General features: G+C 34.8%; 1 protein-coding gene across 1 annotated transcript; it reads left to right on the plus strand.

Annotated features, from left to right (window-relative positions):
• Positions 1 to 1953: 1953 nt before the first annotated feature.
• Positions 1954 to 5248, plus strand: LOC149243459 (putative disease resistance protein At5g43740). Its single transcript, XM_089367816.1, has one exon. The coding sequence runs from the start codon at positions 2096 to 2098 to the stop codon at positions 5165 to 5167; it is 3072 nt and encodes a 1023-aa protein (XP_089223942.1). The 5' UTR covers positions 1954 to 2095; the 3' UTR covers positions 5168 to 5248.
• The last annotated feature ends 8912 nt before the right edge of the window (positions 5249 to 14160 follow it).

The raw sequence follows: 14160 nt of genomic DNA on the forward strand, positions 1-14160 counted from the left end.
AAACAATGATAATTTGTTTAATGTTTTGATTTTAAATATACCATAATTTTATACTTAATCATTTTATAATTTTTTTATATAGATTTTTTCAATAAAAATAAATCAAAATATAATAAATAAATAAATAAGACAACAACAAACTAAACTAAACTAAATTTTTTAATATAATTATCTTAAAAATAATTTCATACCCACATTTAAATTTAGATTGCTCAATTCAAATGAGTAAATAATGTTTTATGATTTCCTTATTTTTTTAATTTTTTTTTAAATACATATTGCAAACCTAAGTCAGAATAAATTTTTTTATATATATCAAAAGCAAATTTCTATATATATATAAAAAGCATTTATGCAAGCATTTTAGAGATTTATAACCATAGATACCATTGCATCCATTACAACTATTTACAACTAATTATTAGGGCACACATTTCTTTTTCTGAACAAGTGGATATCTATGTGTGGGTGTGTGTTATTTTAATATGTATGATTATGACTCAAATAATTGTGTTCATTAACTCTTCAATTAATATATACATTTCCAACAATGTCAAATCACATTTTTGAGTTACACTTATTCATATAAAAAAATACAATATTTATTAAAATCAAATTGATAAATTTTCTTATGTTTAATCAATTAATTATTGTCCATGCAATATTTATTAAAATCAAATTGATAAATTTTCTTATGTTTAATCAATTTATTATTATCCATGTAGTAGGCATAGCTTAGGCAGAAAGCCTTCAACAAATGATGTTGGGAGAAACCAATTCCACTAATTCTAATTCTTCTTCTGCAAAAATCCCTCAGCAATCTGGCAGCCAAAAAAGTAGCTCCTATAATATATCCCCAAGTGTCAAAACCATCACCCCAGAACATGAAACCCTAATATGATATTGCATTGAGTCGTTAACCTATTTCGCTACATGAAAAATACTAACTCTTAACCAAACAAAAGTAATTTTAAGACATACTCCAAACCTAAAAAAAAAAATAGTACTATGAAACAAATCAATTAAATTCAATAAATAAATAAATTTTAATATTTATCAAGTACTTGTCCAACTAGAAAACAAATCAATAAAATTTGATAAATAAATAGATTTTATTAAAACTTAAATTAAAAATAAAATAATAAGAAATTAACCAATTAAATTTGATAAATAAATAGATTTTATTAAAACTTAAATTAAGAGTAAATTCAATAAGAAGTGAAAATCATGTGTAACCACTTTAATAATTTAATATTGTCTTTTTATATTGCGTAAACAATAACAAGTGGTTCCCATACGAATTAATGTGGACGTGTGTGAATATGCCTCGATGAATTGCGATGATTGTGGATATTATATATAACGTGTGTGCTACTTTATGAATTGATTATGAATTAGGTTCTCGTATAATTTAATAACTTTAATTTTCGTTGTTAAAGTTGAGTGGAATGTTATTTTATTAATGTTCCAACTTTTTAACCATACAAATAACTTGGCGATGAAAGGGCATGGGAATACAAAAATTATATCACTATGAGTATGGGTTCAATGAATAATTACTTTAGAAAGGTGTGTTTTGTTAAAAAATATATATGGATTTTTTTTTTAAGGTGGGGATGGTATATAGTTAATTTTGGTTTAATTGTTAAGTGTGGATAGATATTTTTTTTCAAAAGTGGGAATGGTTGGGAATGGCAGATATGTAGTCTAATTATTAGGTAGGAAATTTATTGTTAAATGGGGTGTTCGGTGGGATATTGTTATATGAGAAATTTCAAAAGTGGGAATAACATATGGTCTGGTTTAATTGTTGAATGGGGATGGTTAGGTGGAGAATTTGACCTGTTAGACAGATGGGGATTGTTACGTAGGGAATTTGATCTGTAGTTAAATATTGCCCAGACTATTCAGAAATACTTCAAAGGCAAACAGGGTTGATATACGCTCACGTTTCTACATATAGTCAATCATTCATCGTATTGTGTATCGCACTCATCTAACCCACTGCACCTCTCCTCGTTACAGGCCCTCTATCGTCCCCTGTTTTGGTTTCAATCTTCATATAACTTCCATTTTCTCTCTGCATTTTGCTAAAATGGCCACGCAGTTTGCAATTGGAGAAGCGACCGGAATGGCCACAAACGCCACCAACGCCATTATCGGTCTCCTCTACCAACAATTGAAGGATGTGAGGGAGTTGGGGAAGAACCTTCAACTTCTCAACAATGAACTCGACCGTATGGAGCAGTCGTTACGCGATATTCAAACCCAATTCGAAGATCAACAAAAGAAGCTGCCGGAGTTAGTGGAAGGCTGTTTGGGAAGGATCAACCATTCCCTTGAAGAAGTCAAAGCCCTCATCGAACGCGCCAAAGGACAGCGAGAACGGTGTCGCGGTTGCTGCCTCTTTTTCAGCCCCAACATCCCCGCAGATATCAGAGAATGGAAGACCGGATTTAGTGAGCTCTTCCGACAGCTTGATTCCGCTCTCTCAAGAGCTGCCCATACTGCACAGATTGTGGTGTCCTCACAGCCTGAAGCAGAGGTGCTTCTTCAACCTCTACCAGATTCCGGCTTCGTGGGGTCTGGCATTCAAGCCGCTCAGCAGCAACTGCTCTCATGGCTTAACGATCCTCATCCGGTGATCGGTGTTTGGGGGATGGCGGGAGTTGGGAAAACGGCATTACTCCAACTCATCTACAATAACTGCGCCAAGAAGGTAAGTACTAGCTTCGATCTCGTCATTTGGTATACCATTTCTCAAAACTATCAGATTCAAAGTCTCCAGGATACCATTGCCGAGTCTCTGAATTTAAAATTTGAGCCAAGTTCTAGTAGTGACACGAAAATGATGAAATTGTATGCATCTCTTAAAAAAAAGAGGTTTCTTCTGGTCTTGGACGATATTTGGAGTCCAATTGATTTGGATAAAGTTGGGGTCAAATTTGGGCGTGATAAAGGCAGCAAAGTCTTAGTGTCCGGTCGCTACAGAGATGTAGTTGAAATAATGGCAGAAAAAGAGTACTGCATGATGTTACGACCCCTTTCCATAGAGGAAGGGTGGGAGCTGTTCCGGAGAAGAGCGTTTAGAAGTGGGGCTGCTCCAGACAATGATCTAGAGCTTATTGCTACGCAGGTTGCTTTGGAGTGTAAAGGGTTGCCATTAGCAATAAATACAGTTGCTGCAGCTATGGCTCGGAAAAAGACTGCTGATGAGTGGAGTCGCGCTCTAGTTTTGATGAAAAATGTAGATCCATCCTTCCCCTCCACTCACAGGACCATCGATGTTGAGCTCTATCACCGGCTGAGATGGAGCTACAATGATTTGCCCAATAATAACATGAAGATATGTTTTCTGTATTGTGCTGCCTTTCCTGAAGATGCAAAAATTGATGTGGAGACGCTGGTGGAGATGTGGACCGCAGAACGACTGGTTCCTCAAAAAGGGACCACTTACTTCATGGATGTTGGGCGGGAATACATAGAAGCACTGGTAGATAGGTGCTTGATTGAGTATGTTGGTTGGCAGAAGCAGTATATAAAAGTTCATGATGTACTACGGGATATGGCAATATATGTAGGCCAAGGAGAGGAAAACTGGTTATTTGAAGCAAGTCAACATCTACAACAGTTTCCAAGCGAAGAAGAGACCAGGGCTCGCAAAAGAATCTCCGTTGTCGGCAGCGAAATTAGTGATTTGCCAACAGAATTGAAGTGTCCAACACTTGTTAGTTTAGTGTTGGCCCAAAACATACGGTTGAAGGAAATTCCAGAGCGGTTTTTGGTAAACTTCAGGTCTCTCCGGGTTCTGGATCTGTCGTATACCTCAATAGAAAAATTACCAACAGCAGTGGAGAAACTTGGACAGCTTGAGTTTCTTAATTTGAGAGGATGTGAGGAATTGAAGGACTTGCCTGACAGCATATGCAGTCTTTCACATCTTCAATTTTTGAATCTTGAAGGATGTAAAAGTCTCCATTCTTTACCCGATAGGATAGGAGAACTTAAAAATCTAAAGCTTCTCAGATTTTGGATTTCTTACAGAGGAGGCATCAAGGTGATTCCACATCAAATCTCTCAACTCACTTCATTGAACAACCTGGTCTTGCCTCAAGACTCAACTCCAGTGAGATTGGAGGATCTCACAAATCTCTCAAATCTGATCGATTTGCATGCCAAAGTAAAGCCAGAAATTAAAGAGGGTTCAATGAGTACATGGTCAAAGATGAGAAAATTAGATTTATGGTTCGAGTGGGGCGAAGATGAAAATAGAGATGATGCGGCGCTTGAAATCCTTCCACAGAACATGCAGAGCATGGAGGAGTTGCAGAGGCTTGTGTTAGTCTGTTATCAAGGGGTAAGTCTGCCAAATTGTATTTGTCAGTTTCAAAATTTGAAGTTTTTGATCTTGAGCAGCTGCAGGAACTTAGAGGAGCTTCCAGTCTTGGAGACTGGGAGCGAGGCTGCACGTGACGATTTCCCGAGGTGGGAGGAATTACAGCTATTCGACCTATACAGGTTAGAGAGTATAGTGTGCACTCCAAAAGCAATGCCGCGACTGCGAAGCTTGGCGATATATGATTGCCCCGTGTTGAAGACATTGAGAATGGAGGAGCTACCCAATTTAAGGGAATTAGATATAAAGGATTGTGCTGAGTTGAAGGAGCTGTTCATGGAGAGCGGTGGCGGTTTTCCAAAGTTGCAGACATTAAATCTATGGTCCCTACAGAGCTTAGAGAGTATAGTGTGTAATGCCAAAACAATGCCGCAACTGCACTCCTTACACATAAGAGAATGCCGCAGGTTGAAGACATTGAGAATGGAGGAGTTCGCTCATTTAGAGTCCATAAAGATTTGTGAGTGCCCTCAGTTGGAAGTTGAGATCAACAGTCTTCCAATGTTAAAGAAATTGACTCTTGCAGGCTTAGAGAAGGCAGAGAGTATTGCAAGACCATCGAGTGTATGGAATGAAGAAACAATGCCTAATCTGGAAGTTATAGAGATCAGAGGGTGTCGATTGTTAAGGAGAATGCCAAAAGAAATGGAGAAGCTAACTAAGTTGAAGGAAATTGCAGGAGAGTCACGTTGGTGGGATGGAATAAGTTGGGAGAATGATGACGTAAAATCCAAACTCTCTCTCCTTTTTAAAGAATATAAAGGACGGTGAAGTGAATTTGAGGATGGGGAAGTCGAACATGAAGAAGGATCTGAAATGTAAATGTAATATTTTTGAAGTGATATGAATATTGATGGAATATATTTAAAGAAATAATTATATTAATAATTTCTGAATTATAAATTTGTTTTATTTTGTTATTCCCGTGAGAAGGTTATGTTATATTATGTATATCATGCCAGTAATAATTTCTTCTGTTTTTTTTTTTTTTTAATTCAAGTTATGAATATATATTCCATGGTGCACTCTGGCAAGGGAGTTGTTCTTAAAACACTCTTCTAATTAATAATGTTAATAATGTTAAGTAAATATTTTGATCTCAGTGAAATTACATAAAATTAATTTGAAAAATAAATACAATATAAAAAGAATATTATATTATAGTTTTCAATTATTAATTAAAGTAATATTTTGATTGGGTGAAATTATATAAAATTAAAAATAAAATAAAAATTTAATAATTATAATAATGGATTATTAATAATTAAATTAGTCTAGGTCCATCTCAACTCCAAATCTATATAGAAAAGAGGGATCAAATCTCTTGAAGTGCAAACTTATTTTAAAATTTAAAATTACAAAAAAAATTATATATATATATATATATATATATATATATATATATATAATGATGATGGTGGTTAGCGTCCACTGAGACCAAACTTTGGTCTATTGGACCTAAAAAAACAAATTATTTAGTTTGATTTAAGCTTTTATTCCTATGCTCAAAAAGCTTGGAGAGAAGCCTCCTGAGCTCACTAACTATATATATATATATATATATATATATTAAATAATTTATTAATTTTGATATTACTTTTTTACCATATAAATTTATATTATAGGATTGAAAATAATTTTAAATATTTTAATATTACTTTTATATTATTTATTACAAATAAAAAACCAATATTATAATAAAAAATTGTTAAATTTTGTTTATTTATAATTTTTCAATAATAATGTGTTGGTTTCCTTTATCTACCCATATTGGTTACAATCATATATATATATATATATATATATTAAAGTATTTGTATTTCATAAATTAAAAAACAAAGTTTTCTTTAAAGATTTCATTTAGTAATTCATATTAGAAAATTACTAGAAAATTAAAATATTCTAGAAACCCAATTACAACAAAGACAAGAATTAAAAATTGTTTTTGCAATCTTTATTATTAAAATTTATTAACAAATTAAAAAAACTACAATATTCGCTCATAAGAATAGTTTTAATATATACAACTTTTGTATATGCATCTATCTTTCGTATGTATGCAACACATATAAGGATGTTGCGCATATATGGAAGTTGTGCATACATGGAGGTTGTCGTATATGCATATTATGAATGTTACACAAAATTTCTGTATATACACAACTTCTCTATATGTGCATATATGGAAGTTGCACAGATATGGAAGATATGCTTATATACGGAAGTTGCACATATACAGAAGATATGCACAAATACGAAATTTTTGCATATATGGAAGATATGTCCATATACATAAGTTGTGCAAAACTTCAGCTTCTGTATATGCACAAGTTTCGTATATGTCCATGTCTTCCATATATGCACAATTTCTGTATATGTGCATGCCTTTCATATATGCACTTTTTGTGTATAGGCGCGTATACAAAACTTTTGTATATGCGCATAATATCTTTTATATATGCGCAATATCTGTATATGCACATATCTTTTGTATATGTACAACTCTTGCATATGCACATATATTCCATATATGTGAATATCTTTCATATATGTACATACATATGTATATATGTACATATCTTTTGTATTTGTGTAATTTTCACATATACACATATATGAAGTTTTCACACACGTAGAAGATATACATGTATAAAAAAGTTGTGTATAGAAATTTGCACATTACGAGTCTTATTTTATACATATTGTTCAGGAAAAATAAACATACTTGGTCATAGGTCATGGTCATCAAGTTGTAATCCAATTTCAAAGGGGAGTGATTAGTTCACTCTCCATATTGTAAGAATGAAGTGAAATGACCACAAGCATTATCTATTTCCAATGACACCTCATCAATATCAAGTAATATGCATATGAATGGAAAATAATTCTATGCACATTACAAATAACATCCAATGAAAAAGATTATCATTCACATTGAATGCGTACATGTTGGTGTAGTAATAAAGAAGGGTCATTCATTGAATGATATGACACCCTTGGTCAAGTAAATAGTTGGTTTGTTTGCACTTAATTTCAAGAAAGGTTGTATCACTAATAAAGACAAGCCGCGATAGTAAAAAAAATTAGCTCCTAAGAAATCAAAACAATTGAATAACTTTCAAATTAAAATTCTTTAAATTAAACATTTAACACTATAATTTACTACTTGTATAACCATGTCCACCTAGTTTGTGGAAAATAACATTAAACCAAGAAATCAATTTTAACTTTATGTTATATATTTTTCAAATTTTAAAATGTTTTAACACATATAAGAAACCCTTAGAAGAGAAAAATATCATTATATAAAACCCTTAGAAGAGAAAAATATCATTATATGAATTAGAAAAAGACAAAAAAATGTATAAATCCAACGAGAGTACAAAGGAAATATTATGAAAAGACAATTTAAACCTATAGACCCAATCCTCAATGTTTTTAAATAAGATGTATGTTCATATCAAGTAACTACAATTTAAACTCACTATAATAAGAAGGGGGGCAAAAGTCATACATATATATATTTAAATATATATTAATCTGCAAGTGAAGAAAGAAACCTACAATTGTAGCTAATTGTAGCTAAATGATTTGACTGACCAATGGACAATAATATAAGGCACTAAAATAAACCCTATGAAGGAAGAAGAAACCCTCGTATAAAAAAGAGAGTACAAAACTCTATTAATACGAAACAAATTGTTTATAAGGAAATGGGCATTTCCCTCAAACATTCTTAGTAGTATTTCCATATATGAAGAAATATGTTTATTATCAGCCTAGGGCCTTAACTTAAAAAACCCTAACATTAAATCCAAGCTAGCCCAGAGCAATCCACAAGGGCATTAGTCAAAAACTTCAACATCGTTGGTGCATACTTGTGAGCAAGTCATTATAGTCATTATCTGCTCTAACTCTTTAAAGAAAACTCACCATGTGGGAAGGAAATTAACCCTAGCAGGGTTTAAATAGTTATTTGTGGATAAGCGAACACGGTTGTCATCAATCTTAAAGGAGTAATTTAGTCCTCAATATTACCATCCACAAAAAGGAAAAATAAAACCTTGAAAAGAAAACACTGGTGGGTTTAGGGTTTCTTCTAAACTCACCATGAGAAATTTCACCAAGATTAACCACCCAAATTGGCTAGAACTTAACTGAATTCCTAGTAGAAATTTGTTTCCATGACTAGAAAACCCTTAGAGATGAGTTGGAGTACCTATGAGAAAGTGAGAATTAGTTAGTGTAATTTGACGTTAACATCTAGACAAAGTATATTTATAGAGATTAAGGGTGTAGGGTCTATACACATGAATATAAGGCATATGTGCATGTGTGTATGTGTGTGTTGAATAAATAAAAGGATCATGCACATATATAAAGAAGATTTATGAGCTTAATAGTTGCGGGAGATAAAAGGTCAAATATTGGTACACTAGGACATGGAATTGATCCCAAATTTTAAACAAAGATACAAAAAGTAGATAAAATATCGAGAAAAATTTGATAATGAATTTCCTGGGAGCTGTATAGCAACATCAAATGTTACTTGTACCATACAATAAAATAAAAACATATAATATAATCACTTTTGTCCAATGTACACCTTTCCATTTACAATTTTTTGTTTACAAAATATTTATATGGTTGTGGATGAAACATGAAGAAGAGGAATAAAATAAAGCTCTTAAGAAATGACGAATACAAGTAACTTAAACAATAACAAAAATAGTTGAATAGATTAATGATGGTCAATATCATTGAATATTTTGAGTGTAAATATAAAACATTTTGTTTAATATGAACATATCATACCAATCATTATGATGATGGGTTACAAATAACTAGAACAATTATTTATTGAAACTTTGATTATCATGGACTTTCATATTGTCTGATCTTTTAGAATCCCTATTCATTTTTTCATATTTAATAAAATGTTTTTTTATTTATTCTATTTTACAACATTGTAATTCTTATGTGGAAATGATTTACATGTGATGATTATTAAAATGAATAGCGGTAAAATCAATTAGTATATTTATTAAATGATATAATAAATAAATGCAATGATTTTATATCAATTATAATAATTTATTATATTTGATTTTGTGAAGGGTAATTAATTTTTTTAATTATTGTATTCCTATTTTAATGATTGTGGACACTAGTATATTCAAATTATTAATATGCATAGAAATGTAATGCATTAAATATTTATGTGAATAATTAAAAAAATAATGCTCGAAGCAGCAATAATAACATTGTTTTTTTCAATCATACCATTACTATTACCCAAACTTCATGGTGAATAAAAATATATTAATCTAGTTATCTGAACATCAAATGGTGCCATACTGTTTCTTGCATACGTCTATCATAACCTTAGGCTTGCAATCCATGTTAGTAAAGGACATCAACAATTTTTTTTTACTCTTCCACTTGAAATCTCCATCACATAAGAGGAATTTATGACTATTCATTAGTACTATAACTATAATTCCACTTCTTAATGAATATCACTAAAGTATTGCCAAACTTTATAGTTATTACTTCCCCCCATATTTATCAGTGAATGGTAAAGACTTGCTTTATTTTTCTATGTAAATATTTGGAAAACATATTCACTCTAAATTAATTTTATTTTTCTAGAATATTTGTGAGCCTTCAAATCGTTCTTAATCAATTAATGGGACCAAGTGAAAATCATTGTCTATATCCAGAATTTTAACATTTTATCATAGTGTAAAATTGAATTCCATAAGTAGTGTTTTCTTTTTAGTGTATTTGTAGTGTTGTCAACATACATGCCTTTTGCTAATGTTTATGCAAGAATCCAAAATTGTTGTGTCACTACTTTGTTTATACATTCCTTTCTCAATGACATCTATTTCAAAATCATACTTAGAGTCTATGTACTTCAACCTAAAATGTTACTTGTGATTCTTCTTTAGTGTAGTGACACCTTAGTGGTCATAGTATACCATTATCATCCATTCATCAATTAAGACTCGTTCCCTAACCATCATTGCCACATAGTTTCCTTGCATAATCATGTACATGTATACTTGTTATTTTATATTCTAACTAATATCTCCAACATTAAGGAGTGTAGGGTTTGTCATCCACATTGTAATAGCTATGCCACTACAAAAATAAGATGGCTAAAGGATTGAATTATAAAGAAATAGTAAGGAATTACCTTGTTCTTTCTAAATATAAAAATATCACCTTCAATATTAAATTTGAATTGGATGTAAATTTAAAACTAAGCTTTTTGCGACCCGCTGGAGCTGCACGCGCACCTGATCGTGCCCTAGGAGATCGACTTCAACCAGCAGTGCAGCGGCCTGGGCCTTGGCCCCAGCCATGGCCCTCTCGGATCCGCCTCAGGAGGACCACGATCCTCAAAAAGCCTTCTCAGATCTGGTAAAATCACTTCCTCCCCAGTGCCCCATACCTGCGATTTCGAAATTTGTCAAAAAGCTAGATGTTCTTCAGGAAGTTCAGCTGCCTCCAACCCTTCCTCGCATGGCAGCACTATCCCTTGCTGAGAAAGGACTCACAGGGCAATTTACAGGCCTTTGTCCATCGCCAAGAACAGTTCAAATATTGGTCGAACGAAACTGGTCAGATAAGATCCCAGGAAAAATATCAATAAGATTCTGCGGAAAAGGGTATTACACATTCCATTTCGAATCCAAAGCAGACAAGGATTTGATCTTCAGGAACGGGCCGTACTTCATGGATTCCAGGGGTCTCTACCTCAATAAATGGACCCCAGATTTCGATTCGGAACTGGATATCCCCAGTGCCGTTCCAGTTTGGGTCCGTCTCCCTCACCTACCTCTCCATTGCTGGGGAGATGAGTCGGTTCGGGCCATAGGGAATGTTGTTGGCAAATACATTGACCGAAGCAAGCCCAAGGACAACATGCAAGCCTGCACAAGGATCTGTGTCGAAGTGGATCTAGGTAGAGGATTGCCTGAAGCAATAAAGCTAAAAGTGGATGATTGGAGCCACATACAACAACTGGACAATGAGCAGATACCATTTAAATGTAAGGTATGTCACGAATACAGACATTTTGCTAACAGATGCACTAAAATTGTTAATGAAGAGAATAATGAGCAAGACGGTCACTGGGAACCTGTTAAAAAGAAGAAATCAACCCTCGGACCCCCAAGCCTTCCATGGATTCTGACAACCCTGGACCCTCTAACCAACGTCCTTCCTCTTCCTCTCCCTTTCCATCTGGCCCTCTCCCTCCTGAACCGCCCCTCCCTTCCTCCTCCAACCCCTTTCTTATCCTTTCCACTGTCGATTCTGCCCCTGAAAACCCCTCCACAGAGCCCCAAAACTCCCATCTACCTCAGATCATCTCTTCTCAAACCCCTCTCGAGCCCCTCTCATCAAGGATCACTAAAATCTATTCAAAAGAACATGGAGCAACCAGCGATACATACAAAAAACCGGGACCTGGCAAAAAATCCGCTAAGCAACATAGGGACGAGAATGCCCAGAAGGACATAGCAATGGGCACACAAACTCCAATTGAGTCCTTCATCCTTGGACACCAAGAGAAAGAGACAAGTGGAAAAGTCCAAGAGAGGCGAGCACCTCTCCGCACGCCCATGCATCATGATGAAAATCCTTTCATGGAACAGCAGGGGTTTAGGGCACCCCTTTAAAATAGTTGCCCTCGGAGATCTAATTCACAATGAGAAGCCATAAATTATGCTGATACAGGAGACAAAACAAGATCAGCAAGAAATGAAAAAAATTATATATCAGCAAAAACAATACTTAGGAAGCATTAGCGAATCTAGAGGAGCCTCTGGAGGAATTGTCACCATTTGGGACAGCAGCAAATGGATCTGCACTACAAATAACCCCCACCAGAACTGGATCAGAACTACTCTTAACAGCAAAACAGGCAATCAAACAATAATAATATATAATGTTTATGTACCCAACCATTACAGAGACAAGGAAATTTGCTGGGGTGATTTGAAGACGAGCATTGATGGGGAACGAAATACAAATATTATAGTCGCAGGTGACTTCAACTTGATCTTGCATGCCAATGAAAAAAGGGGAGGAACCTTTGCTCTAGATCCCTTCAGGGGCCGTCTAGAGACCATCATTCAGGATCATGAATTAGTTGATATTATTCCTAAAAATCGCAGATACACTTGGAGCAATCGTAGGATTGGCAGTGGCAACATAATGGAAAGACTAGATAGATTTCTAGTCAATATGGCGTTCCTCTCATCCTTTTCTGTAGGATACACCAACATCCTCAATACCTCTACCTCTGATCACTATCCCATCACACTAACTTTGGAAACCCACTGTCCTCTTGGCCCTATTCCATTTAAATACAACCCTCTTTGGAATCGGATTCCTGCAACCAGAGAAATTGTTAAGGAAACTTGGAGCCAGCATGTGGAAGGCTCGCCATGTTTTATTTGGGAAACCAAATTAAAAAGAACCAAAAAGGCACTAAAATATCAGGCCAAATAAAGTTATCAGGAGCCAGAAGAGACCAAAAAGAAAGTCAAAAATGAATTAGAAGATGTGCAGGCAAGGATCGAAGAGCATGGACTATCGCAGCAAAATAAAGAGCAAGAGAACGCATTATACGCATAGCTGAGCTACATTAATAGGGAGGAAGAAACCAAATGGCGCATAAAATCCAGACAATTATGGCTTCAGGGGGGAGACAAAAATACAGCCTACTTCCACAAACAGGCCACTGCTTGAAAGCTCAGAAACAATGTAAATACAATCTTGGACAGCAAAGGAAATCGGCACAGCACTCAAGAAGCCATAAGGAATGCTGCCTCTAAGCACTACAGGGACCTCCTAACTAAAGTCAAAGGGGCAGAAGACTACTCTGACTTGCTCCAGCATCTGCCCAAAGGAGTCACTAAGGAGATGAATGACAATCTAAACAAAGAAATTGAAGAAGAGGAAATTAAAAGAGCAATCTAGAGCCTGCATCCTGATAAGGCACCAGGGCCTGACGGATTCCTCATCTGCTACTACAGGGAGTTCTGGACTCTGATAAAAAAAGACCTGACAAAGATGATTCGGTGGGTGCAAACGAAAGGGAGACTTGTAGGATTCACCAATTCCACCTTTCTAGCCCTCATACCCAAGGAAAACCGGCCTTCCTCCTTCTCCAGATTCCGCCCCATTTCCCTTTGCAACTCTTCATACAAAATTCTAACCAAAATATTAGCCACCAGACTCAAACCCCTCCTCCCCTCCTTGATATCTGAAAATCAAGGAGGTTTTCTTCCCAACAGACATATCACTAATTCCATTCTTCTTGTTCAAGAAGCCATCCATTCAAGTATATCTAGGAAAGAGAAAGGATTTGTCTTCAAGCTTGATCTGGCGAATGCCTTTGATAGAGTAAGGCACTCCTTCCTAATTGATGTTCTAAATAATATGGGGTTCAAAACTCCCTTCGTTAATTTTATTGTTTCCTGTATATTCGGGCCCTGGATCTCCCCCCTAATCAACAGTAGACCAGGTGAGGCATTCCAATCATCCCGGGGTCTCAGACAGGGTTGCCCCCTTTCCCCCTATCTCTTCATCCTCATGGCAGAATCCTTCAGTCAAGCTTTGGACCACAATAGAAGAGTGCGTCTTATAATTGGTATCAAATTTGGGAATGGAGTAAAAAATATTAATCACTCACAGTTTTATGATGATACCTTATTAATTGGGGAGCCTCCACTACAATTGCAAGA

Source organism: Pinus tabuliformis, chromosome 8, assembly GCF_031772625.1.
Source record: "Pinus tabuliformis cultivar Carrire ecotype Pingquan chromosome 8, CPIR1, whole genome shotgun sequence".
Taxonomy (NCBI): domain Eukaryota; kingdom Viridiplantae; phylum Streptophyta; class Pinopsida; order Pinales; family Pinaceae; genus Pinus; species Pinus tabuliformis.

Coding starts and splice junctions, on each gene's coding strand:
- LOC149243459 (XM_089367816.1), top strand. CDS start 2,096: ATGGCCACGCAGTTTGCAATTGGAGAAGCGACCGGAATGGCCACAAAC.